This window comes from Rutilus rutilus (genome assembly GCF_951802725.1).
Source record: "Rutilus rutilus genome assembly, chromosome: 12".
Taxonomy (NCBI): Eukaryota; Metazoa; Chordata; class Actinopteri; order Cypriniformes; family Leuciscidae; genus Rutilus; species Rutilus rutilus.
In genome coordinates this window covers 10,552,272-10,577,546 of record NC_140217.1, presented here as the reverse complement: position 1 = coordinate 10,577,546, position 25,275 = coordinate 10,552,272, and the positions used below count along the sequence as shown (strand labels likewise).

General features: G+C 38.1%; 1 protein-coding gene across 2 annotated transcripts; it reads right to left on the bottom strand.

The window, feature by feature from the left end:
- Window positions 1-325: 325 nt before the first annotated feature.
- Window positions 326-25,264, bottom strand: ptprnb (protein tyrosine phosphatase receptor type Nb). Of its 2 annotated transcripts, XM_084426440.1 has the most exons (23): window positions 25,035-25,264; window positions 21,061-21,111; window positions 20,165-20,275; window positions 19,315-19,420; window positions 19,104-19,230; window positions 18,635-18,974; window positions 18,408-18,545; window positions 18,222-18,256; window positions 17,128-17,417; window positions 16,812-16,898; window positions 15,822-15,901; window positions 14,654-14,718; window positions 12,844-13,053; window positions 12,305-12,559; window positions 7,884-8,031; window positions 7,594-7,667; window positions 7,080-7,157; window positions 6,328-6,447; window positions 6,059-6,225; window positions 3,219-3,272; window positions 2,235-2,299; window positions 2,058-2,131; window positions 326-1,814 (listed from the first exon to the last, which is right to left on the bottom strand). In XM_084426440.1, exons 1-23 carry the CDS (start codon window positions 25,108-25,110, stop codon window positions 1,743-1,745), a joined length of 2,823 nt encoding a protein of 940 aa, XP_084282566.1. In that variant the 5' UTR covers window positions 25,111-25,264; the 3' UTR covers window positions 326-1,742. The 2 variants fall into 2 exon arrangements, with proteins under 2 accessions (XP_084282566.1, XP_084282567.1); XM_084426441.1 differs by lacking the exon at window positions 16,812-16,898.
- Between the last annotated feature and the right edge of the window lie 11 nt (window positions 25,265-25,275).

Sequence of the window (25,275 nt, the reverse complement as noted above, 5' to 3'; positions counted from 1 at the left end):
CTCGGGCCAGCCCAGCAAAATTACGCTAAAGTAATGCCACTCAATACTTTCAATAAAAAGTAACGCAATTATTACTTTTTAGGTAGTAACAATATTGATCATTTTCCCCAACACTGCTAAAATTCAACTAGCAGGATATAATAAAGCAATGAGACTCTTTTCTGTCTAAAAAATTAGGTTTTGGGTCAGCTATTTTTTATGTTTAATATATAACTGCATGTGTTTTTAAATTATTCTCGTTGCAAACTTGCAAATTATACAGATATGCACAAGCAAACAGTTCAATATATAAAAAATAATAAAACACTGAATAAAAAGACACATCTACACAGTGATGCTCTGCATCACTTCACAAACAAGTTTTATTAGTCATCACAAGATACAAAATATATACTTTTTTAAATTCTTCTTTTTTTGTTTTTTTACTGATTTGCCAGAGGAATAGAACAATCAAGCTGATCACAATAACCATAAAGTAGAGCTATTTTGACCAAGGAAGAAAAGAGGGAATTCGCTCACTGTCTTCAACATAATACTACAACAGATCAGCATGTTCTTCAAAATCTAATCTGAAAATTCAGCATATCTTCCACTTCAAGTTCCTGCTGTCACATGAGCATTTGATAGCTTTCTCATTGAAATGAAGTGTGATGGATTCCCATAGGAAACTAAAGAAATGTGGAGTCTCTAGGATGTAGTTTGAGTGGAGACACATGAATAGGCTCAAATGGAATCAGCAATTTTAGATCAGCAATTAATAGATTAAAACTGTAAAATGGAAATGGGTTTTTTTTTTTTTTTTTAAATGAACATGCAAGGGGACGTTTAAAATTCTGAGGGCACACGTTAGCATTGAATGCGTGTTAAATATGTTGAACATGAGACTACAGCAAAGCTCACCTTCATGACAATTGTTTTCCCCGCCCCCTACCACCCCAGTAGACAAGACTATTGTGTAGGAAACTCACATAAACATTGAAGAAGTGTACGTAACAGGACTAAGTCATCACCATGGTGAAACTGAGGGCAGCATAAAAGAGAGAGCGCAAACACGGAGAAACGGACTTCCCTTTAGATGATTACATTTTTGTTACCAAGAGTGAAGGCAAGGAAGAAATCAGATCTTGAAGAGCGTAAATATAGGTCCAAGTATATATTTTTTGTGAGTATTAATTTAAAGGAGATTTGATATTACATGCTGTAGGAAGGCAATTTTGGAGAATATGTGGTTTTGAGTGTTTATGTGCAGTAAATCAGAAGTAATAATTAGGGATGCCACGGAGTAATTTTGTAGGCAAGTACTCTTACATTAAAAACAAGTAATCATTACTCCTAAAAAAACTAAAACGTAAAAAAAAAAATTCACAAACATAAGTCTAAATCAACTTTACAATGGTTTCACAAGATAACAAGCTATGCCTTTGGAAATCATGACTCTAACAAGAACCATGAAGACTGATATATTGCACACTTAGATCTCTCACCCCTCTTCATCATGTATCCAGAGTGCCACCCTATGCACTTACCATAGAAATAACGATTTAAGTGAAGGCAAAGGAAAATGAATTTGCGAGTAGTTTGTGTAGAGTTTTACTAGTTAGTTGTAGAACGAGTACTTGACTAGTTGATTACTTGTAAACATCCCTAATACTAACCTCAGTGGCCACATAAGGCATGTATGCACACATGCATGTAATCTGTGAGTGTGTATGTGTGTGTCTGCTCAGTCATGGGCATTCGTTTCACTGGGGTAGAGCTTTGAGAATAGCATTAACCTCTTCAGCAACAGCGGTCAGTGCAAACTCAAACTGATCCTGAGGAGAGAGAAAAGCATAGATCAGCGTTTATATTTTACGATCCACTACTCCATCCGTCAAACTCTCCTTTAATAACACCATCAGCGCCAATGAAAATGATATATAGCGGTTACTGCAACTGAGGAGAACAAGAGAGGCTGCTGATACTATGGTGTTTTATGGGTACAATAGTGCTTTTATTTCTCATTTGGGGCTCTGTGGTGTTACTGAGCACAGCTCTGCTGTTCTGTCCTTCATTACCTTGGTGCGCACCATTCCTGGCCTCTGGTCTCGAATGTGTTCCAGGGTTGCGGCAATATCGATCTCCTTTACTCCTGTGTTAAAAAACAACAAACTTTATTAAGCATCTTCAGTAAGTTGTACTTTCCTAAACACTGATTTCTTCACAAGCTTTACTAGTTTGTATCATGTGCTGACCTTTAGCCATGCGGTTCAGGACCATGTCGATCAGGATGTATGTTCCAGTCCGGCCTGTACCATCACTGCACAGAAGGGCGATACTGTGAGCAATACACTCTAAAAAAATCTAATGTGCCATTTGTGAACATACAATTCACAATGCAATACTTGATCTCCACAAGAATACTGGGTGTATTTCAAAACACCTTCTAATAAAATGTTTGATAGGCTTAGCATCTCTTAAAGGGGTGGTAGATTATGATTTCACTTTTCTAACTTTAGTTAGTGTGTAATGTTGCTGTTTGAGCATAAACAACATCTGCAAAGTTACGACGCTCAAAGTTCAAAGCAGAGGGAGATAATTTATTTTAAAGAAATCACTTTTAAGGGATACAACAAACGGCTGGTAGGGACTACACGACATTCCTCCCGGGTTAGTGACATCACAAACCCTTAAATTTACATAAACCTCACCCCAGGAACACGATTGATAGATTATCAAGACAGAATATGCTAATCAATGGCTAGAAGATAACTACACATAAGCTACATAAATTCATCAACGAACCATTCAGAAATGTTGTCTACATGTTGTCACTTCTTCGTGAGTCTCTCTATCTTTGTCTGACTCCGGTTTGAACATAAAAGGCTAAAAGCTTTTGAAATTTTCAGTGCATGTCTGTGTGAGTGGAAGCTGTTGAAGCTCCGCCCTCTGTGCCGGGAGCAGCAACTCATTTGCATTTAAAGGGACACACACAAAAAAACGGTGCGTTTTTGCTCACCCTCAAATATTGACAATTTTAACATGCCATATTAGAATATCTGTGGGGTATTTTGAGCTAAAACTTCACATACACACTATGGGGACATCAAAGACTTATTTTACATCTTGTGAAAAGGGCATTATACCACGCCTTTAAAAAAAAATCTCAAAAAGGAGTCAAACTACACTTTTTAATAAAAAACGTTTAATTCCTCAAACGCGCCAATGTGTTAAAATACCTGCAGTGCACGATGATGGGGCAGGAGCGTCCACGGTAGCACTTGTTGACTTTCCTGAAGGGCAGAAAGAAAGATTTCCTGAAGGAAATACTAGTGCTTACAAAGCAGCAAAAAATTGTTTTTAAGTTAGATTAGCTCTGGTTCTGAGTAAATGAAATAACGATTATAAGTTGCAATGGCATTGCTTTCTGTCAGATGTTCACAAGAATGCATACGACAGTGTAAAGGAGTATGCAGTACAAAAGTATGTAATGTGTACCGTAATTAAATGCCAGAAAAGCAATCCAAATCCATTATCCAAATATTACGATGTTGAATAACAATCATTCTATTAATGTAAGTCAGTTTCTTAAATGTCTATAAAAAACTGTATAGAACTATATTCAGTGGTTTGGGTTTAGTAAGATTTTTAATGGTTTTGAAAGAAGTCAATTATGCTCACTGAGGCTGCATTTATTTGCAATATTTTTATTACATATTTATTATTACAATTTAAAACAACTGTTTTCTATTTTAATATATTTGTAATTTATTCCTCTGATGGCAAAGCTGAATTTTCAACAGCCATTACTCCAGTCTTCAGTGTCACATGATGCTCCAGAAATCATATGCTGATTTAGTGCTTAAGAAACATTTATTATTAATTATCATATATGTATAATTATAACATTTATTATATTATTATTAATTTTGTAAACAGTTTTGATACTTAATATTTGGTATAAACAGGATTCAGGATTCTTTGAAGAATAGAATTTATTTGTATAGCACATTTAAAAACAACCACAGTTGACCAAAAGTGCTTGGTTAAGCACCAATAGCTTGGTTTCTATTCTAAGATGAAAAGAAAGTTTATTTTATAATAAAATAATTTTAAATAATTTTTTGTACCAATGTAAAAGTCTTTACTGTGACTACTGTGTGATCAATTTAATGCATGCTTGCTGAATAAAAGTTAAATCATTATTAAAAATATTCCTTACCTCAAACCTTTGAAAGGTAGTGTGCATTTATAATGTAATGATTAATCATTTTAATCATTCAACATTTTAACATACAGAACATTTTTGAAGTTTAAAAAAATAAAACAAATAAGTATAAATATGTTGCTCTATGTAATTTGTTGTACTTATACGATGATTGTGATTTGTATTGATGATGGCAAATATAACAAGTTTTTTGTTAAAGTGTGTATATATATATATATATGCATTCATACATACACGAAGATTTCAGATGTCCCAAAAAACCTTGAGCATTTATGTTTTTAATTTTACTCATCAGTGAATTTTTTGAAAATAAGGCAGTTCAATTATATTCACATAATAACCTTTTCATTGCCATTAAAGTGAAATTACTGAACCTAAACATAGGAGCCTGATTAAAAAATGGTCATTTAAAAAAAATATGTCAGACCGACTTAGAGGTTTTTGCAAGTCTTCATATTTATATACATTGCTCTGTGTGTTATTTATTTTAGTGTTTATATTAATATTATGATGATTGTGAATTATATTGATGATGATGGCGAATGTTTGGATTTGATATGGTTAAGCTTTATAATTTAATAATAAACGAAAAGAAAACAGAAATATGTTCCATTGGGTATTATTCATTTTAGTGTTTATAATAATATGATGATTGTGATTTGTATTGATGATGAAGAATGTTTGGATTTTGATTAATTTTCTCAGTGGCTGAAAAAAACAGATAGCAAAGCACAACATAAGCTTAATTGAATCTACAGAGCAAAGTTTAAATTGTGTCTGGACTGGAATATATGTAGCCATTTTAGATGGAATAATTGCAGACTTTGGTGGAGAACAAAAATGAATAAAGATGAGAGAAATTTCAACACAGTGGTCGCCTTGCAAGAACTGTAAAATCGAGGTTAATGTAGAGTGGAGACCCACAGAGATCAGAGGAAAACATCAGGACCACTGCACAGCAGAGAGCCAGAAAGATCAAAAAGAGGAGTGTTATACCAGTCAAGAGTGGTAAGAAACAAGCAACATCAACCCCAAACATCAAAAAGCATGTAATGTAAGGACGTGTTGGAGAAAGGAGAGACACAGAAAAGGAAATGAAAAGAGACTTAGATGAAAAGGTCGACAGAGACGGAACGTGGAGGGGGAGTTAGGCGATGGAGCGTTTCATCAGCGTTGCTGCAGCCACACCTGTCTGTGCTCATTTTTGTGACTATGCAACTGGAACCAGACTACTAGCTGCAAACCACAAAAATGACACAGACAGCTGTGCAATACCTCGCTACTGCGCTCCATCGCTCTCAGAAAGAGACTGACAGAGGTCGAGAGGATAAAAGAGACTGAAGTGAATGGAGGAAATAAGAGTATAGCGTGATGGGATGATATCATGGCAGCTGGGAGAAAAGAGAGAGCAAATGGAGAACATGACGTCAAACTGACATATACATAAATTCACACAGAGCTGTCATGGTTTTGGCTGCAAAAAATGTCTAACTATTACTTGTCATTTTCTGTATGAAAGTTATAGCGTACACTTATTACACTAACACCTTAAGAATTCAGTTGTTGTTATTAAGAATTAATAACAACAACTGAAAAGCTGTAAAATGACATGAATAAAAATATTTATAATTGTTAAAAAATATCACCTATCCCACCTTAGTATATAATTAGAGTAAAACAAATAAAATACAAATAGAATTTGAATAATAATGATGGTTCTTCTTATTTTATAGCATTTTATAATATTATTGCCATTAGAGTAAATAATCACAATCAGGCAATAATTAAGCCTTCATACATGTGTAAGTAATGTATTTACGCATTAAGTATGTTTGTGAGCGTGTGTAGTACCTGCGGAAGTCCAGCAGAGGGCGTGTGGAGGTGGGTATTCCCTGTGCGGGCCAGCTCAGGAAGTGGAACTGAGTGAGGGTTCGAGTTTCCTGGGTTTGGACGTTCTTCAAGTAGAAACTACGCACCAGGAAGTCATTACACCAGATATGCTCAGACACCAGGTTCACCTGAGTGAGATGATTGAAGGGTAACAACATTTGACATAGTTTACACTACATAAAGCAAACAGCTCAAGGCATCTCTTCAGGTTCACAAGTGCTATTACAAACCTCATAAATGTGGTAGAGAGAAGATCCTTCATCGGGCCAGTAGCGATCGCACTGCTTTTCTCCGTCCTCAACCAGAGCCGTCATCATCACTATGACCGTGCATCCGCTCTCCCAAACCATCTGCGCAACATACACGGCTTACAAAACATGCCATTTAAGCTGCATTTACATGAATGCACAGAAAATAAGCAATAATTGATACGTAGACCAGTGTAAAATATACAGAAATACACCATTCAATTTTTTTTGTTTTTGAAAGAATTCTCTTATGCTCGCTAAAACTGCAAAATTCTATAATTTAAATGTAATATATAATTAATTATATATTCATTTTTATTTTAAAGTTTTATTTATTCCTGTGATGGCAAAGCTGAATTTTCAACAGTCATTACTCCAGTCTTCAGTGTCACATGATCCTTCAGAAATCATTCTAATATGCTGATTTGGTGCTCAGATAACATTTCTTATTATAATCAATGTTAAAAACAGTTGTTCTGCTTAATATTTTTATGGCAACCTTGATGCATTATTATTATTATTTATCTGATGAATAGAAAGCTAAAAAAAACAGCATTTATATAGACATCTTTACTGTGACTTTTGAACAATTTAATGCATCCTTGCTGAATAAAAGTATATATATAATTTTACTGACCCAAATGTTTTAATGGTAATGTACATTTCAAGCAACTTTTATTACTTTATATCAAATGCTTACAAAGGTCTCACATCCATACACAGATGTGACTGACCTGCCAGAAATCAGAGATGGTGTGTGAGAGAGGTCCTTGGGTGGCAATATAAGCTGGCATCCGGGGGTCATGCTCGATCTAAAGGGTCAATAGTAGACAAAAGGTCAGGGGTCAGTGCTTTAGCCCTTCTTAACCCTGGATCTGCCCATCACCACGACAACAGGCCATTAATGTGATCCGAGGTGCGTGAAGGCTTAATTGATGATCCCTTGCTCTCAACTACAACAGAGCAGCAGGGGATTCCAGACCTAAACATCATGAATGAGATCAATGCAATGTAACCATGGCAACGCTGAGAGGGGGATTCCGAAACCAGTGGCAGCCTTGCACATCTATGAGGAATAAATGGATTATTGCCTTGGTAACAGGAGGAGATGCAAGGAAAGGACGGCTTTCTAGCTTTAGATTTCAGCTACCGAGGAAAGGAAAGAGACAATAATGCAGGCCCTTCAAGCTGCACTGAGTCACATGATGAGGTCCAGGGCAAAGAGGACCATCAAGTGCACATACTTACAATGGTGCTGGCGTTGATGTAATCTGTCCTGGAGGGGTTCATCTCAGCCTTCAGCTTCACTCTTGAATGGTCATCTGCATAAAACAACTGACGGTTACACATCTAATCCATTAAAAAGGGTCGATCAGGTTGTGTGAAAAAGAGATGCGTCCTAATTTACGTACTTATGCACTTTTTTATGCCATTTTATAGTATAAATAGTGTGAGTAGTGTGTTCACACTGAACTAACTCCTCAGGTACACTTGCAGGCAGGGGGTGGGGGTGAGGGGGGCAATGGGTTCGTACTCACAGGGCACGGCATCAGAGCAGCGGTTCTTCTTTATGTTACTTTCACTCTGGGCCACTGAGATGGTGCTGGGTTCAGCCTGGTAGGAGCACAGAGCCTCCCATTCTTTGAGCAAACGGTCTTTATTCTTCAGATGATCCTCCATATATGCCTAGAAAACATGAGAGAGAGAGAGAGAGAGAGAGAGAGTGAAACACCAGTAAAGACTCCTGATTTCTCAGAAATGCTGCTCATTCATGTGATACTTAAAAAAAGAAAAATTAGAGAATGCCAGTATACCAACAGAATAAAATTAGAAACACTCTTTGTAAAACATGAAGTAAATATAGTAAATATTAATGTTTATGAACAGCTGCAGGCCAATTCATATACAAAGCATTAACCAAAGGGAAAGAATGAAAGGCTGTGACACACCAGGGATGAATACTATAATGATAACTATAAAGTTTTAATAAGTGTTTTAATTCTATGAGAATAGGAAAGTCCACACCATGTAGTAGAGCTGCACGATTTAAACACCCACACGATCTCATTCCTAAATGACAACAATTCTCCTGTGTCTGCTAAAATCACACCGGAACATTCAGATCTGCGTTGGCGCTGCCACTGACCTGGAGAAAGAAGTTGTCATGCATAGGTACTGAACAGCTTCACAACCAAAGTATCAGTATTTCTGTGTTACAAACAGGGTTTGAAATTAAAGGGCACCTATTATGCCCCTTTTCACAAGACGTAAAATAAGTCTCTGATGTCCCCAGAGTGTGTAGGTTAAGTTTTAGTTCAAAATACCCAAACGATAATTTTTTTCAGCATGTTTCAATTGTCATTTTTTAGGGCTCAGAAAAACGCACCGTTTTAGTGTGTATCCCTTTAAATGCAAATTAACTGCTGCTGCCGGCCAGTTTATTGTACCTCACACAAAAGATGAAGCCTTAGTTTTACTCCAGAAAATCACTGTAAGAGCCGAATAAACACAGTATATAAGTGCACTGTAAAAAAGGATTTTTTGGTGAAGTAAATACTACTGAAAAAAAACAATGTAATTTACATGAAAAAGTTAGTTCAGGCAAGAATTTAAAAAACGAAGTAAATTCCATATCAGTACTTAATTCAAGCGAGTAGAAATTAAAGCGTAAATATCAACTCAATAAAATTAAGTAAAAATGACTCAACTTTTCTGATACTGGGGTTCCCATCATGCACTGGACCTTGAATAATTAATGAGGTTCATTTTTCACTGGTTTCCAGCTGTATTTACACTGTTTTATCATTGCTTTTGTTGTTAGGATTAGTAACTTGCCATTTTGTGACATTTTGAGTACATTTTCTGCTCAAAATGAGACATTCAAACACAAAAACGATTCCTTAAAAATTTACCGTCATTGTGTATTGTCTACCAAGTATTGAGGTCTTTGCATTCACATGATGCTTAACATCTGACATGCTATAGTATAAATTACTTAGATAATCTAAGTAAAGCACGTACTATAAATGACTGGTATAGTGAAATGAGTGAAATGTAATGCAAAGGAAAATTCAACTAAATCGATATTAATCAACCTTTTACTAGCCAAGTTAAAGTTACTTATATTCTTTGTTACGTTCACTTAACTAGGTTAAGTAAAGTTTACTTAATTCCATATTCCAAGTAAATTTTACTTAAAGATTTCTAATTAAAGCTACTGATAAATATGTTTAGGTTTTTACTTGGCAAAGCTTTGTAAATTTACTAGCATTTTCTGAGTGGAAAAAGTTGCCTAGCTTTTTTTAAGTAAATATCACTCCAAATTTTTTTCAGTGTGCGCATTAAAGTCTTATCCATAAACTCTCTCTCTCTCCCTTTCATTATCATGGAACATACACAGCGAAATACACAAAACACTCGTTAGAACTAACAGTAAACAAATATATACACACCTTTTCAGTGGGTGCTTAATCAACTGGTAAACTGTATATCCACGACTGGATGAGCTGTCATAAAGTGCGAGCTCTCACTTTCATTTCTGCCGTGATCAGTAACGTTAGGCCTGTCGCTCCGGAGACTGTAAGCTGAATCACGAACAGTACAGATCCATCCTCGAGTAACAACGAGAGTAAATGAAGACTGCTAAGGTCATTCTTACATCCAACAACAAAACACCTCAATCGCTTAGGAGACATTCTTGTCTACAGTTGCTCCAGCGTGGAAACAATGGCGGACTGTGTCCAGCTCACTCAGGGCAGGTCTATGCTCAAACTGCAGTGTCAATCAACAGTCGTGGGAGGGGCTTGTGCAAAGTGACGTCACATTGCCCCGAATCTGAGAACAGCTGGTTCTGAGACAGTGCTTATGATTTATGGGGATTTTAAAAAAAGCACTTGGTGGATTTTTATCATTACAGGGTGCTTGTGTACACACTGCCAACACACATTTATGTTCAAACACCATGTAAAAGTGAATTTTGCATAATAGGTGCCCTTTAACACCCGCCAACCCGCCTAATGCAGGTAAAGACCAAATGTGGTGGGTAACGCTGTCAAATCACTAGCCAATTTGGCAGGTTATTTATTATGTTTACTCACTTTGCTGGGGAAGTTCATGTGAGCCAAATCTGCGTAGATTTAGCGCAAATACTCAACTTGTGAGTCATCATGATATATTAAATACAGCGTATTGCGCAGAATCTGCACATATCTGGCTTAATTGAACATTCCCGTCACTATAGCGGTGCGCTTGTTTATTTGCATTGAAGTAATAGCAATGACTAAAAAGCATTTGGTTAAAGGCACACTATGCAGTTTCTGTTTTTCTCTAACAGTGACCCCTAGAGTCGCTGTGGAGTACTTGTATTTAACGTTACTGTCGTAAATACCACTCACGCAGAGCCATCGTTTTCTTTTCCTTGACTCTTCCGACCGCGCTTTCTTCGTTTTCTTCGTTGACTCTGCCATGATTCACGTCTGAAATGCGTGCTAGTGTCAATTGCAATTGTTATTTTACAACATCCTACATGTTCTTTGTACAGTATTGATCTGGCCACCTAAAACACATTTCTTCGGTGAAAAGGATGAGGATCAAAGAGGAAGGGAGGAGATGACTGGATTTCATACATTCATTTCTTGTTCAAACAAAATCCTAATGTTATAATATAAGCTGGGGGGGGGGGGGGGGGGGGACTAGTAGAAGTTCTGAATGGCCAGTAACAGATAGTATGTGAATTGGGATGTAGTAACTTATTCATCCAGCAATAAAAAAGTGAAGTATTTATTAGGGATGGGAACGACACGGGATTTGGGAAATCGACTGTCGAGGCCCATGTGTCGACTTTTTGTCGGATTGTCGGCCTTTTTTTTTTTTTTTTTTAAAGAGCAGCAGCAATGCGGAGGGTGGAAAATATTCTACATCAGGGTCCGAAATTAACACCCGCCAAGCGCCAAATGTGGGTAGATTTTCTGTTTGGCGAGTAACGTTAAATCTCAAAAGGCTATCCGCCACACTGGCGGGTGAATGTTCATAACAAAATATTAAATTTTAAGCGCGCACGCACGAGCAGAGAGAGAGAGCGAGTCCCGGCCGCGCGCACTCACCATTCAGAGCGGTCAAGCTTCCCCGTACTTTTTGACAAGCGTCCTTGACAGGGCGGCCAGAGCTTCTTTGCAGCTCAAGTCGGCGGCGGTGTGTGTACGTACCTACAGTTAACGCTCTTTCTGTTGACGGCGCTGAGGAAAAAGCTCCCGCCACTGTAAGAAGCTGTCGCCGCCCATTTGTGTCCTCCTGCGCACCCATCAAAGCCGTGCAGAACGTCTTCAGCACTCGCGGATCGTGCATATTTCTGCTGCTGCTTCTGTTTACACACCATGGTCGTTCTTTTCTCGAGAAAAGGAGTTTTCTCATAGCGTTTGCAACGCAATACTCGTTCCCTTATCTCTCAGGGAACCGAGGTTAAAGTAACCGAGGAAATGTAATAAATTAAAAGCCAAAAAAAAAAAAAAAAATGCAATTTGGAAATCCCACAAGCCCCGCCCCCTCGACATGTCGACACTCTATTTTTTTTGTCGAGTGGAGCATGTGTCGAATGTCGGTCGTTTTGTCGAGGAAAAGTCCCATCCCTAGTATTTATGAACGAGTCATTGAATCATTCATTCAAACCGATTGTTTTTTAAAATAATTTATTCAAATTAAACGCTTTTTAAATAAACCGCAGCCATTAACATTTTGTCAGAACCCCTAGTAAATTACTTGTTATTTTGTTTAGTTGTCTGTTCAGAATCGTGGGAGAATCGTGATCTCTATATGAAACAAAAAAATTGTGATTCTCAATTTATCCAGAATCGTGCAGCTCTACCAAATAGTTATCGTTCTTGGTTACGAACGGGCCTTAATTGTTTACACTCAAAGTGAATTAAATGTTTTGTGTCGGTAAATAGGGGTATAGAGTGTCTACCAGTATCATGTGCCCAGTGGAGATATCCATGTTAGACTGTGCTGGCTCCTCACACCAGGAGGGGGTGCTGCTATGTGAACTAGGGCTTGGCTGAGGTGCATCACTGAACTGTGACGACACGCTACTGACTCGTGACGTATCCGTTCCTCCACCACCACCACCTCCTCCTCCTGCACCGGCACCCCCTGCAGCTCCGACTCCGCAGTCCTGCCTGCCCATAGAGGACTTAGCAGCCATGTGCTGCCGACAAAGATCCTGAAATATTAAGAAAATCAGAGAATGTGAGAGAAAGAAACAGAGAATTAGCTATTACTGACAAATTGCAGCACATGCTGCATATGAAATTCAGACAGTAAATGAATATCGACGCTAATCAAATTACTCTGGTTTGCATCTGTTCAAATTAAATAGCCTAAATCTGATCACATTAGTGTCAGATAATAACATGCCATCACAGCCAAAGCCACTAAATTAGCTTGAGTTCAGAGATTTTATTGCAGAGATATGATGCAGTATGCATTTCAAACACTCCTTCCGACCTGGTACTCATAATGCGTCACATTTCCTGCTTCAGGTCCTAGTCCCAGTTTCCCTGAGGCCAACTGGCGGGCATGGGTGCGCAAGCAGGCGATGGTCAACGCCCCCACCAGGAGTCCACCCACACAAGCCACACCCACAAACATGAGGAACACCCACTGGGTGTTGTCACGTACACGTGTTGCCACTGGCAACACATGGCCATCGTTCTTCTGCAATGACGGAGAGAAGGAAACAGATGAAAACAAATATATGAATAACAAATAATGTATACATCCCTTACTCTTTATGTTGTGTTGCCATAGTTTGTACTATCCTAGAGAAGCACAAATGTTACCCCTGAGAGGAACCATTTTAGGATGGAAAAGTGAAGAGGGAGAGAGGGTCCATGAGGAGTATTAAAAAGAGTATTTAAAATAGGGCTGAACATCCCACCCTGCTGTCTGGAACTATGACTCAGTGGGCAACATCATAACGTCTGATGCAAGTACCATAGTAGTAATTAACATGACAATAGATATAAAGCAAATAACTGATGAGAGAAACAGAGAGTGGAAGACTATCTAAATTCTTTATTACACCTCATTTCAACACACAAGAATCCCATCATATTCCCTAGTCCTATTTCTCTGCTAGAATGATGCAGACCACACAGGAGCCAGGGCATTACATCATCACTCCTGTGTGCACACCGCACTGACCTTGTCGCCACAGCAACCAACTTTACCTGACATCACTGTCTGTGCTGAGATTCTGAGTGCAAATCATTCTGATTGGTCATTTTTAATGCGCGTTCTTTATTTCAACAAATCACTGAGCACTTCGAGGAAAACAGTTTAACGTCTACAGCAGGTTCCTAGATTCAAATAAAACAGTCAGGACCGACCAGTAAAGTAACTCATTTATTATTACATTTAACGTTATCATTTAGCAGACGCTTTTATCCAAAGATTACAAGTCTGATCATAAGCTTTAAACCACTGACTTCGGAGAGTGAGTAAATGAATGCTGGTAAAACCATGGAGTTAACGTTAGATAGCGTGTGGTTAAAACGGTCATATTTCATAATTAACGTTTTTAAATCATTTTTTTTTTGTCCAGCAACATGTGATCTGTATGAGATTTCTAACCAAGAATCAAGTGAACTGAGACGACAGGTAGGTGGATACGTTAGATAAAAAAAGCAGATTTCTTTATAGTTTTACTGCTCCGTATGACCTGCACTCTTGCACGTGTTTAATTAACATGTTTAATATAATGTAACACGATATTAATACAACGTAACATTTAATCAAGTTTAAGAAGAAGTGCAACTCACCAAAAAATCAATAAACTAATGGAGAATGGAAACCTCACGCGCCCCGTGGTCCGCCGAAGATGAGCAGAAATCTGTACGTGCAATAACCCTAGAGCTCTTCTGCACCGGTTTGACATTTGAATTTCGTCCACTTTTCTTAGGAAGTGGAACGGTTGGTAAGTTTGAGTTCGCGGGAAACGAACAACGGTGACCGAGCTCAGCCCTGGAACAGACATCGTGATGTTTTGCGGGAATGTTGCGCTCTGAGGGGGAGAAGCATTTGGGATGGCAAACGGGCGCGCGCTTAGAGTCGTGAACGCGCCTGACAGTTTGACACGTATGATGTCGTTGTCATAGCAACAAAGCAAATGAGACGGGGCGGGGGTGGGTGTCAGGGGTCTTGTGAGATATTCCCTCCTCAACCATCGAAAGAGACAGAAATCATCGGGAAAGGGATAAAAAAAAAACAGGCTCAAAAGTTAAGACATTGATTCAATGTTTCTGCACATCCTTACCTCCCCAACACCTGCCTGAAGCACCTTTAGACCAGTCTCTGTTTCTAGAAGGTTCTTTTGAGCCACTGCATGTGAAAAAAATAAAAATCAATGTAAAGACAGTCACAGACAGCTTATTCTAATGTTTTCTCAACATAGTTTCTTATAAGCTGATACACAGAAGACATTTAAATAGACCTTATTTAGAGCAGCGCCATGACAGGTATGAAAGCGAAGCTGTGAGGGATAGACTTACCATGTTTTCAATGGCACGGCTGTAAAAAGCGGTATAAAGCTCCTAGATCACTTATAATGTTGTCTGGAGTTTTTTTGTCTACTGAAATTTCTTGGAAATATCATTTTGCAGTGTTTCGTAATCCAAAAACACATTAAATAACAGTACAACCCACTGAAGAGATGTATGTCTATCCCTCATAGCCTCGCTTTCATTTCCATTAAAAATCAAAGATGGTGCTGCTGTGAATAAGGTCTATTCACTGTGCGCCAGTCTTTTGTCGTATAAAGCAACGAGTCACAAAAAGGTTGTGCATTAGGCTACAGTGATTTTTTTAACGCGATTATTAAAGCGCACAGCTTTAAGTAGCTTATTGCTTTAATAATGGTACGTAACTGAAATATGATAAAATACACATAGCTTATGTTCAATAACATTAATCAATAATGTATACACTTGATGCAAATATAGAATTCAACGGATGTGGGTCACGTGACACATCCAAACAGATTTTTAGTCACCTGGGTCTGTTTGCTTTTAAGGCTAGTGTGCTCCAAAACATTGTCAAAATTCACTTTTTATACGCAATTACAATCCAGTCCTCTTCCAGAAGCAGGCCAAAAAAACTGATGACTCATGGTGCACTCACTTATTTAGTCAAATCCAATGCTCTCTAGAGTGAGAATGCACCTCCCCCTGATAACACCAACATCTAGTAGTGGCAAATCATCTTAATGGCTGTAGCATAAAATAAAGGCCATTTTCTATTTAAAAACAAGGACAAGCTCTTCAGAAATACACCAAAATAGGGAGAGAGAAAAACTAAGCCTATCAAGTATTTAGTTTTTACTTTGTGTTATATGAGTTCTGAGCCATTATTATGTATCTCAGAAACACTTCTGTGTGACCAACATCACTAATCAATAGTCATGAAACATTCTCTTCATTACTCACCGGTCTTTTCGGACACCTCATTTGCTGATAAATTCTGGCTGTTAGGGAGCACCCGGAAAGTGACAGCTGGACCAACCACACTGTGTAGAACAGAATTTTTAATCACATGCAAGTTTCCCGTATGATTATGAACAGGGTTTGAAATAAACTTTTTCACTCGCCAGCCAATTAGGCCACTAAATTTTTACGTTACAAGCCATTCAGAACTTTAGAAATAAACCAGATTACCAAATTCAAAGCTTAGATTTAAATATTTCTTATTAAATCTGATTCTGAATCATTGAATGGCATAAAAATAATGTTTGCGGATACCAAAAAACGACACACCTCGTCAAACTTCTTTAAGCTTTTGTTTCAATAATGTTGGAGGTTCCTCTTAGGGGAAGGGCTCTGGACATCATAAGGAAAATAGGAACTTCATTGGAAAAAAGTCATAGGACATCATTTATGAAACATAACCTGTCAAATTAGCTAGTGAGTTGATATGCATTACCTGCCACGATAGATTTCCATCCGCATTTGGTGGGTTGGCAGGTGTTAATTTCAAACCCTGATTATGTTAGATATTGTGATCCAAGCAAAAAGGGAAGGACAAGTAGTGAAGCAAATCCACTTTTGAGGTCAGTTCATTCCATTCACTTTTCTCTCTCATTCTTTCCCTCTTAGCCATCCCCCTCTGTCCTCCTAGGACAATGGATCAAGGTTCCAGCTCACCACAGTTTGATTTAGTAAAAAGGGTTGGTGGGATTAGTGTTTGCTTCCTAACCACAGCAATCAAGATTGTTTGCTTTGATAAAATAATTATATTAAATAAGTAAAGCATTGTTAGCTAAGTTAAACAGCTTGCTTTTTTATTTCCATATCTTCAAATTGTGTGTTAGTAAATGCCTTTGCAAGTTTGCTAATTAAATAAAGCTTAGGGTTAGTGCCCACCGCATCAAAGCTAATTCTGGGACGCTCCTCAGCTTTTGCTGCTAAACCTAAGCCTACCTGATATTGATGAAAGAGCCAGTGGTGAGATGGATCCTCTCAGCAAGGGTCTTCAGAAGACGAACCCCATCAGACAGACTAAGATGGCTGTAGAGAGACATACACATTCATATGCCCCCACACACAATTTCACAAGCACAAACCAACACATAACTCACAAAAACAGACTCTCCACTGAATATCCAGTTTGACGTGTGCCCTCAGGTCCTTCGGTAGTGTTTTGAAAACAAATACCACATGACTACTTTGCTTTCAGACAAAAGTAACGCCCACATAGACTAGCACTCAGTCCAACAGTCTAAACTGTTAGTTGTACCTTTGATTGGTGACAATGTATCCAAATTCCTCCTTTAACTTGGTTTCATTCTTTCCTGGTTGCACACTCAGGGCTCCCTTTCCAAGTCGTCCTTCCTCTTGTTTAAGAGCTGAAGGCCCTAGTGCACTGGCACCCATTGGGATGGAGTTATCCTGGGAGGTTCCTGGGGACCCGGGGCTCTTATGGGAGGTTTCGGGCCCGGGGTTGAGCGGGGAAGGGAAAGAGGAATTTGTAGCTGGGGCAGAAGCCTTCTCCACCACATGGGTCATCTCCTCCTCTGAAATCTTCATCTGATATAGCACATAAAATATGCCATGTCAGGAACTTTTACCAATTTTACATTTTAAAACAATAAGCATCATATACTTGCTGACTTGGTTACACTGTCACACACTACCAGACATTAAAGTTGTTCGAAACACAACCAAATCAGTCAGAAACACTTGCCTTGTAGCTTGTTCTAAAATTGGCTCAAAATATCAAACATGTTTGATATCCTCAAACTGGATGGAATCATAGTCTGATTGTGAAGCTAAAAAATCAGAGTCGTCATACACTACACGATTTTCTGTGAAATCTGTCTTCTGAAATCTGCGGACTTGCTCTGACTTTCGACAACTAGCCTCGACTCATCCTGTAAATCTGAGCAGAAATCTGGGCAAAGGTTGTGTAGCGTATTCCAGCCTAAACCTGACAACAGATAATAATTTTTTCAATTTATGATGTATAGTGCTTTTCTCTCTTATTCTCTTTAAAATGCCTTTGGGAGGACCATCAAGTAGTGTCTATTTATTTTGTAACCATGACTATTGATCATAGACGAAAGGTGGAGGAAAGGATATCTTGTTTCAGCAGTATAAAAGCACCTATGTGCAGAGATACAATGTTTGGTAAGAGGCCTAAAAGATAAAGATTTACAAAACAAATCACACATAATCATGCTCTTGTTTCCCTTTTGTTATACATTTATTTTCATAGTATTATGAGTTAACACTTGCTGCCCCCTGTAGGTAATATATAGCATTACTACTGAGATGGACCCAACCTTGTAACAATACTAAAGCACTTTACAGCAAAAACATTTTGATGCTTACCACTTTTGGAGGCCAAGAAGAATCCTTTGTTTCAGCTGAATAAAGGAAAACAAGCATTTATGACTTTACGTATTTTTTGGAGCTCCAACTCCTCGTATATGGTACGTATATTTTGGAGTTGTATGCTGATATATACAATCAAACTTAGACTAAACTTAGATTGTACTAAGATCTCAGGGTGCTCACGTTTTCTCTGATTGTTTGTCGGTTCGCTTTGCAGGAGTTGAAGAACAGTGAAGAGACGCTCCGTCTCCTCGGGGTTCAGGTGGTTTAGATCAAATCCATGTTGCAGGAGCAGCTCATTCAGGCTCTGTTGAGTGGGTCCTGGAGTCAGAGTTCAGAAGTCATTGGCAATATATATATATATATGAAAAAACAATGTTTTTTAACTAAACATTAAAAAACAATCTCACCACTGTGCCCAGGAAACACTCCATACTTCTGAGGACCTTTCTTTTGCTCCTGTTGGCTGTTGATCTTCTCATCTTGGGAAAAGAAGCCCTTGTTATAGTCAAGCGGGAAATCCAGCTCCTGAAAAAAAGACGAGGCGGAGTGAGGCGCTGCCACACGATGGCGTGAGGTCGGCTGTGCAGGCGAGGAAAGGAGGAGAGTCATCAGATCCTGCAGAAGCTGATCATCTTTATCTAGAGACGGAGGAAGTGGAGAATTTCCCTTAATTCGAGAGGAGGCCGGTGGGTACCTGCCCCCATCCACCAGGTTCAAAGAGCGCTCCTCTTCATCTTGGTAACCATACTGTGAGACAAAAAGACATGATGCAGGAATTAAAGAGAAGTAATTGTAGACATCCGTCCAAAGCTACAATGAGCACAATTTAACAAAAGTGCTACAGTATGTGTTTGGTGCTCGTGCAGGTTCTCTCACTCGCTGGTAACTATATGGATCCAAACTCTGCATATGGAGAGATGACTGAGGTGGATCGACAATCATGTAGTCCATATAAGGCTGCACCAGTTTGGAGTTGAGCTGGTTTGTAGGGCGAATCTGAGGCCTTTCATAATAGAGAGATTAAGAGAAAAATAAATGCAGTGGAAGAAAAGGGAAAGGAAACTGAATATGTGACAAAATTGTATACTCTGTGGATGGGACATTCTTTATCCCAGAAGAAATTGGGATCTTCGGAACTTTGCTAAGTTCTTTCTTAATCACTGATTGGGTGACATCATCCCGCCAAGTTAATCCTGCAAAATAAAAAGTGAAAAATACATCAGCCCAGAGCAACCAAAAAGGTTTGTATTGTTTGTGGGTAAATTACACAATAAGAATAAGAATCCATGATAAAAAAGGGAAAAATCTAGTCTAAAACATGCAAAATGTCCTTAGAAATTGTACTAATTTCAGTTTCATTCTAAAAATGGCATTTGTTAACCCTCAAACAAAAAGTTATAATGTTTTCCTTACACACATCTTAAGTGTTATTTTTATGTTTTTTTTAAATATATTTTAAAGTATATATAATTAAATATATTACAAATATCATGAGTAATTCGTTTTAGAGAGTTTCACAGGGTAAGGAGTTACATACTCTCTATGGCACATCAGAAGATTTGAATGAGGCTTTTTTATTATGATACCAGGACATCTTTTTTTATCGAAATAAAGAGGTGATTTAAGAGCAAGTTTAAATTAAACTGCTTTTTTTTTTGTATGTCTTTTTTGATTAAACCAATAGATCCAGAAAAAACGGCATCATTGATACATGTATATTCACACATGTATTCACTTTTGATTCATTTGACCTTGGTTACTGTGGTAACATTTGGACCATTTTCTGTCACATGCTGGTGGATGGATCGTCACTTTGCCCATCGTGTTTGCATTGTGTGGTTTCTATGCCAACCGTCATTTTTTTTGCTAGCTGGAAAAGTGCCAAGAAATTTCATTTCCACTGAAGGAGGATTTTAAAATGTGCATGAGAAACTCACCTTCCTTCATGAGCGTTTGCAGTAATGACTGCAGTCTGTCCAGTAAGACTGCAGTCACCCTGTAGCGAAACCTTTCCTGTCTCTGTGTGAGACACTGACCAAACAGCTCATCTGGAAAACACATATAGAAACCTTACACTATGTCTTAGACAGTGTATAAATATTGACAGTGGTCATGGCCTGTCGGTATCAAACAGCTCACCTAATACATATATATATATATATATATATATATATATATATATATATATATATTGTGCAGCTTTCTAGTTAATGTATTTATGACGACCACAAACATTGACAAAATATACACTCCAAGGTTTATCTGAGGATCTCTTTGCCTTTTTATATTTTGCTTTCTCACCCCTGCTCTTTCTGCTTGTATTAGACATAAACAGAGACTCCAGGAGGGTGAAGTTGTGTGATGTCACAGTTGCCATGGAAATGGTTGAAGAACACTGATTGGGTAAGACCAGGTGATGGTGAAAGTGTGTTTACTGTGTAGTCAATGATTTTTTTTTTTTTTTACTCAACTGCACAGATCAGCTTTAGCTAAAAGCTACAAAATAGTCAGAGATCAAACCTGCACATAATAATCTGTGTTTACAGGATTTTTTTTTTTTTTTTTTTTTTTACAAAATCAGTTTGTCGTGTTTGTCAGCATGACAGGCAATGAAGGCAATTTTATACACATAAAACAAATAAACATGAGGGCAAGACTGATGTATGAAAGCCAAATAAAACATAAAAGACAGAAGGGATGGCACTAGCACTATATGTAGAGTCAATATTGCACATCTGTTCCAGAGACTCATAGTTATTCATTATTGTTCATTATTTTCCAGTGATGAGTAACATTATGTAAAACGGAAACTGTAAAATATGGCAGCACTCACCATCCCAGCAAACCTGCCCATTGGAGCACAGGCCTTCATCAAACAGACAACCTTACCAGAAAGAAATGGAGAAAAAGAACAGAGAGTATGAAAGACTTAAAAACAAAATAGACCTGCACAGACCATCTCTTCTCATAAGTGAGCAAGGTTGTTTCAAGATTTGTACTATAGCTAGCTCACTGGCGGGGCTAGGGGGTGACCAGGGGTGGCCGTGGAAACCCTTGGTCTAAGCTTGGCCACCCCTCTCACAACTGCTGTTTCTGTCTCTTTTTTTATTGACAAAAATTGCGTTTTTTGCGCTGAACCGTCTCTTTAAGACCACAAAAAAAACGTGAGACTTTTCAGACGCACACTCCAACTTCACCTCAGCGGAAGGCGCACGTCAAACGAGTGCGGAAATGTGCAAGTGCCGAATGAGCTTCAGCAGAACATCAGACAGTGATATGCACATAGTAAATATAGAGTCAATCTTTCTCAACTGGTGGGTTGCAAGACCGTTTTGAGTAAGTTGAATAGTGTGCAGTCAACAACAAATGTAATTCTCTTTTTTTCTATGCTACTTTTATTTTAGAAAATGTGTGTGACTTGTGACACTTCTGCCAGATGCTGAGAAAAGCGCGTTGTCCTTATTCAGTTGGCTATCTTCGGTAAGATGAGATGTCGTCAGGCCAAATGTCAGTAAAACTAACTAACTTTTCTGTCATACGGCTGACAGCCGTTGTACTGTGCTTGCACAAATGCGGCGTGCTGTAGCCGTAGTTCTGTCGTCAATTAACTCATGTAAGAATCAAAAAAGCGATTAAAGCTGTCAAAACTCCATGCATGTATGCGTCACACGTGTCTGGATTAAAATATTCTGCTATGTGAGATCACAATATAAGGCACAAACTGATATGTAATGTTTTAATGTCCAAATAAATGTGAGCACTGCATTTGTACTAGAAGATAGGCATTCATTTTGCGTTCATTTGTAAAGGACAAACAAAAATGGCTACTTTTTAAATCCATAAAATAACTAATTTTACATTCTGGCAATTATGTTCTGTTGACTTCCACCTTTTTCACATTCTTGCACACATGGGGAATCAAAAGAGAACTTTTGTTTTCCTTTTTAATTTAGGTATGATAGAACTGTTGCAATTGCTTATCTTGACAACATTTTTTTTAACAAACTCAGAATTGGTTGAAGAGCTCATTGATTATATAAAACGCATTGAAGGTTGAATAATCTTTGGACTACAGTAGTTATCTGCATGTTGTCTCATCCATGAAGATACAACAATGTAGAACAAGCTATTGGAGATTTTGAGAACCAAAACCAAGCTAACTGAGCAAGTTGAACTTTAGCTATAGTGTGTGCCCTTTTATTACTATTTAATTAATTTGAATATGAGGTGGTGGGTAATAATAAAAAAAATACAGTACTGTGCAAAAGTCTTAGGCATGTTAATTTCCTAACCAAAAAAAAATGGTTTTAAGTCAGTTATTTATATCTTTTGCTGTAGTGTGTCAATAGGAAATATCAGTTTACATTTCCAAACATTCTTTTTGCCATTAATTGTAATAATCCAGTGAGATTTCTGTATGCACAAGGAGTCTGACAACAGCCGGTATGATCTGATCTCACCATCATTGAGTTCGTCTCTGATTACATGAAGAAACAGAAAAAACTGAGACAGACTAAATCCAGAAGAACGTCTCCGAGATGCTTGAAGATACCTATATAAGATATAAATAATTATTATTTTTTGGTTAGGATTTTAACATGCCTAAGACTTTTGCACAGTACTGTATAAAATTCAGTCAGTATTCCATGATTCCTAATTCACTACTATCTCAATTACAATTAAGTACACATTAACTGTATTCAGTTGTGTAGGCCCTAAAACAGTCCAATACATTGTAGTCAAAGGATTTTTTATGATAAAATAATTAAGATTCCTGGCCTGTTCCTATGAAAAAATCCAGACTTCGCCACTGAAGCAGCACAAACATCCCAGAGATATGAGTTACATTTACATTAACCAGCACACCTCTGACAATTTCAGCACCATAAGTCAGTTTGTGCAACTGCTTATCAAACACTTTCAATCAATTTAACACCACAGCAGCAAACAGGTTCTGGTTTGGAATAATGACCAGCCACTAACTGCCATCTGCATCTCAGTACAAATGTTTCTTAATAGGATTTACAAATAAGAATGGTAAAAATATACATATATATATCAAGCTCTATAGGACAAGCCAGTTTTTCATGTTTGTTTGAAAGCATACAAGAATATTTTGCACTCTGCCAACCTTCTGTTTCCTCCAGTCCCCTTGTGCTCTCTCAAACATACGCACACACTTGAGAGTTGGGCAGACACACTCGTCATATATAATTGAATCATGAGATGAAAGTTGGTTACAGGAGTGGGAGTTCCTGCTCCAGTCTGCTGTACTATATCAAAATAAATGTAAAGTCTTTCTGAGGTTGTATGTGAGGCAAAAGTGTAAGAGACGGGGCACAGAAGAGGAGAGGAGATAAATCCCCCAAGATTCCTTTCTTAATTTGAAACCCATAATTAGTAGCCTAATTACACATCTCCTATCTATTATGCCACTTTTGTCACATGGAAATCAATATTTATGCTGTTCAGCTTCCACAACAGCTCTCTCATAGATTAATGACACATTCCCATAGAGTTTTGTATGCCTCTGCACCTCACAGTGACGGCTGTTATAAGAATGACGTGAGATGGATCGTCAGTGGTGAGTCAGCCTGCAGAAGAGGAGCTAACACAGATGCAGTGCACAAGCGAACATACTATCTCTGTGTACGAGACAACCACTCAGACACCCCCCACCCCGCTTACATACGCCCCATCAACTTCAGTTTAATTTGAAGCAATTGTTCCCAAATCGACCCCACTGTGCGCAATTAAAAATGGACTACTTCCGCTGTCCATGGTGCTGAGTTTTTACACCACAACAAACAGAATGGCCTCTTAGCAATGGACTATGGTCTTGTGTGAAAGTCGTAATGCCTATGAAGGCAGAGGATTGCTCAGCTGTTCAAATGATCGCTGCATAAGTGATTACTGCCACTAAATAACCATATTGTACCAGAATAAAAATAGCGTTATTACTGTGAACTATTTTAAACACAGATGTGGCTGTTCGCGTCGTATAAATCGCAGTAGGCTGCGTTGTTGCGGGGATTATGAATCATGCCTGTACCTCATGCCAGATCGCCAAAATGTTGCCTTTTTTGTCAGAGAATAAGAACATTATACAACATAAGAAAAATAATACAAAATAAGGTATAATAAATAAATATTTGCACATATAATACACAATCTTAAAAGCTTTTTATTCAGTTTCCTACTCGCAAAGAACCCCATGATTTTCCTTAATAACACACACAACAAAGTTAGTTTTGTTATCAGTAAATTTACATTAAGACTATTGTGATAAATATATATTTGAAATGTAGCCAAAATTATATCAAATAAATACAACTGTTTTATCATCATCATCATCTTAAAGATAAGTGAAAACAAGAAGCACTTTTCCCACAATTCAATATATTTTCAAACGCTGCCATTCATCCCACCCGAGACAAGCGTGATCTCTTCGACGTCAACATTACAGCAAGCACAGGATTTTTTTTTTTTTTTTTGTCAAAAATTATATCAAATACATGTAACAATTTTACTGATAGCGTTTAGCAAGCACGTTCTTGTGCATAACATCGCGCGTTTTATACTAATTCCAAATGCAGCTTTAGATTATAAACGCTTACAATGTGACATTAAAGTACAAAAAAATACAAATTTAAGGCTATAGTGCACATGCATTTAATGTGTGTGAGTGGGGGGAGGACATATGCAACCATATTAAAATTTGATATTTAATACAGTTGATTTTCCGCAGTTGAATCATGCATCATTCAGTCAGCTGAAGTTAACCTGTGGCTCGTGCTCTTGACGTACCGTATCTATCACCGGTGCCAAGCTGACAGCACGCAGTCGCCAAACAGACCAGCATCCACAGACGCGCCGATTTCATCTTCCCTCGGCTTCTCTCTCCTCGGTCTCCGTTTACACCGACATATTTAGATGACACAGCGATCAATGTGATGTTGCGCGCGTGCCAAACTTCAGAAACACGAGACGTGGGCAAGAGTGCGATAAAGATGAGTGTTTGCGAGAAGCACCAGTGCGCTCCTGAAGG

Coding starts and splice junctions, on each gene's coding strand:
- ptprnb (XM_084426440.1), bottom strand. CDS start 25,110: ATGAAATCGGCGCGTCTGTGGATGCTGGTCTGTTTGGCGACTGCGTGC. Junction 18,546..18,634: donor AGTGTTTCCTGGGCACAGTG/GTGAGATTGTTT, acceptor CTCTGACTCCAG/GACCCACTCAACAGAGCCTG. Junction 8,032..12,304: donor CCACTGGGCACATGATACTG/GTAGACACTCTA, acceptor CATGTTTTCTAG/GCATATATGGAGGATCATCT.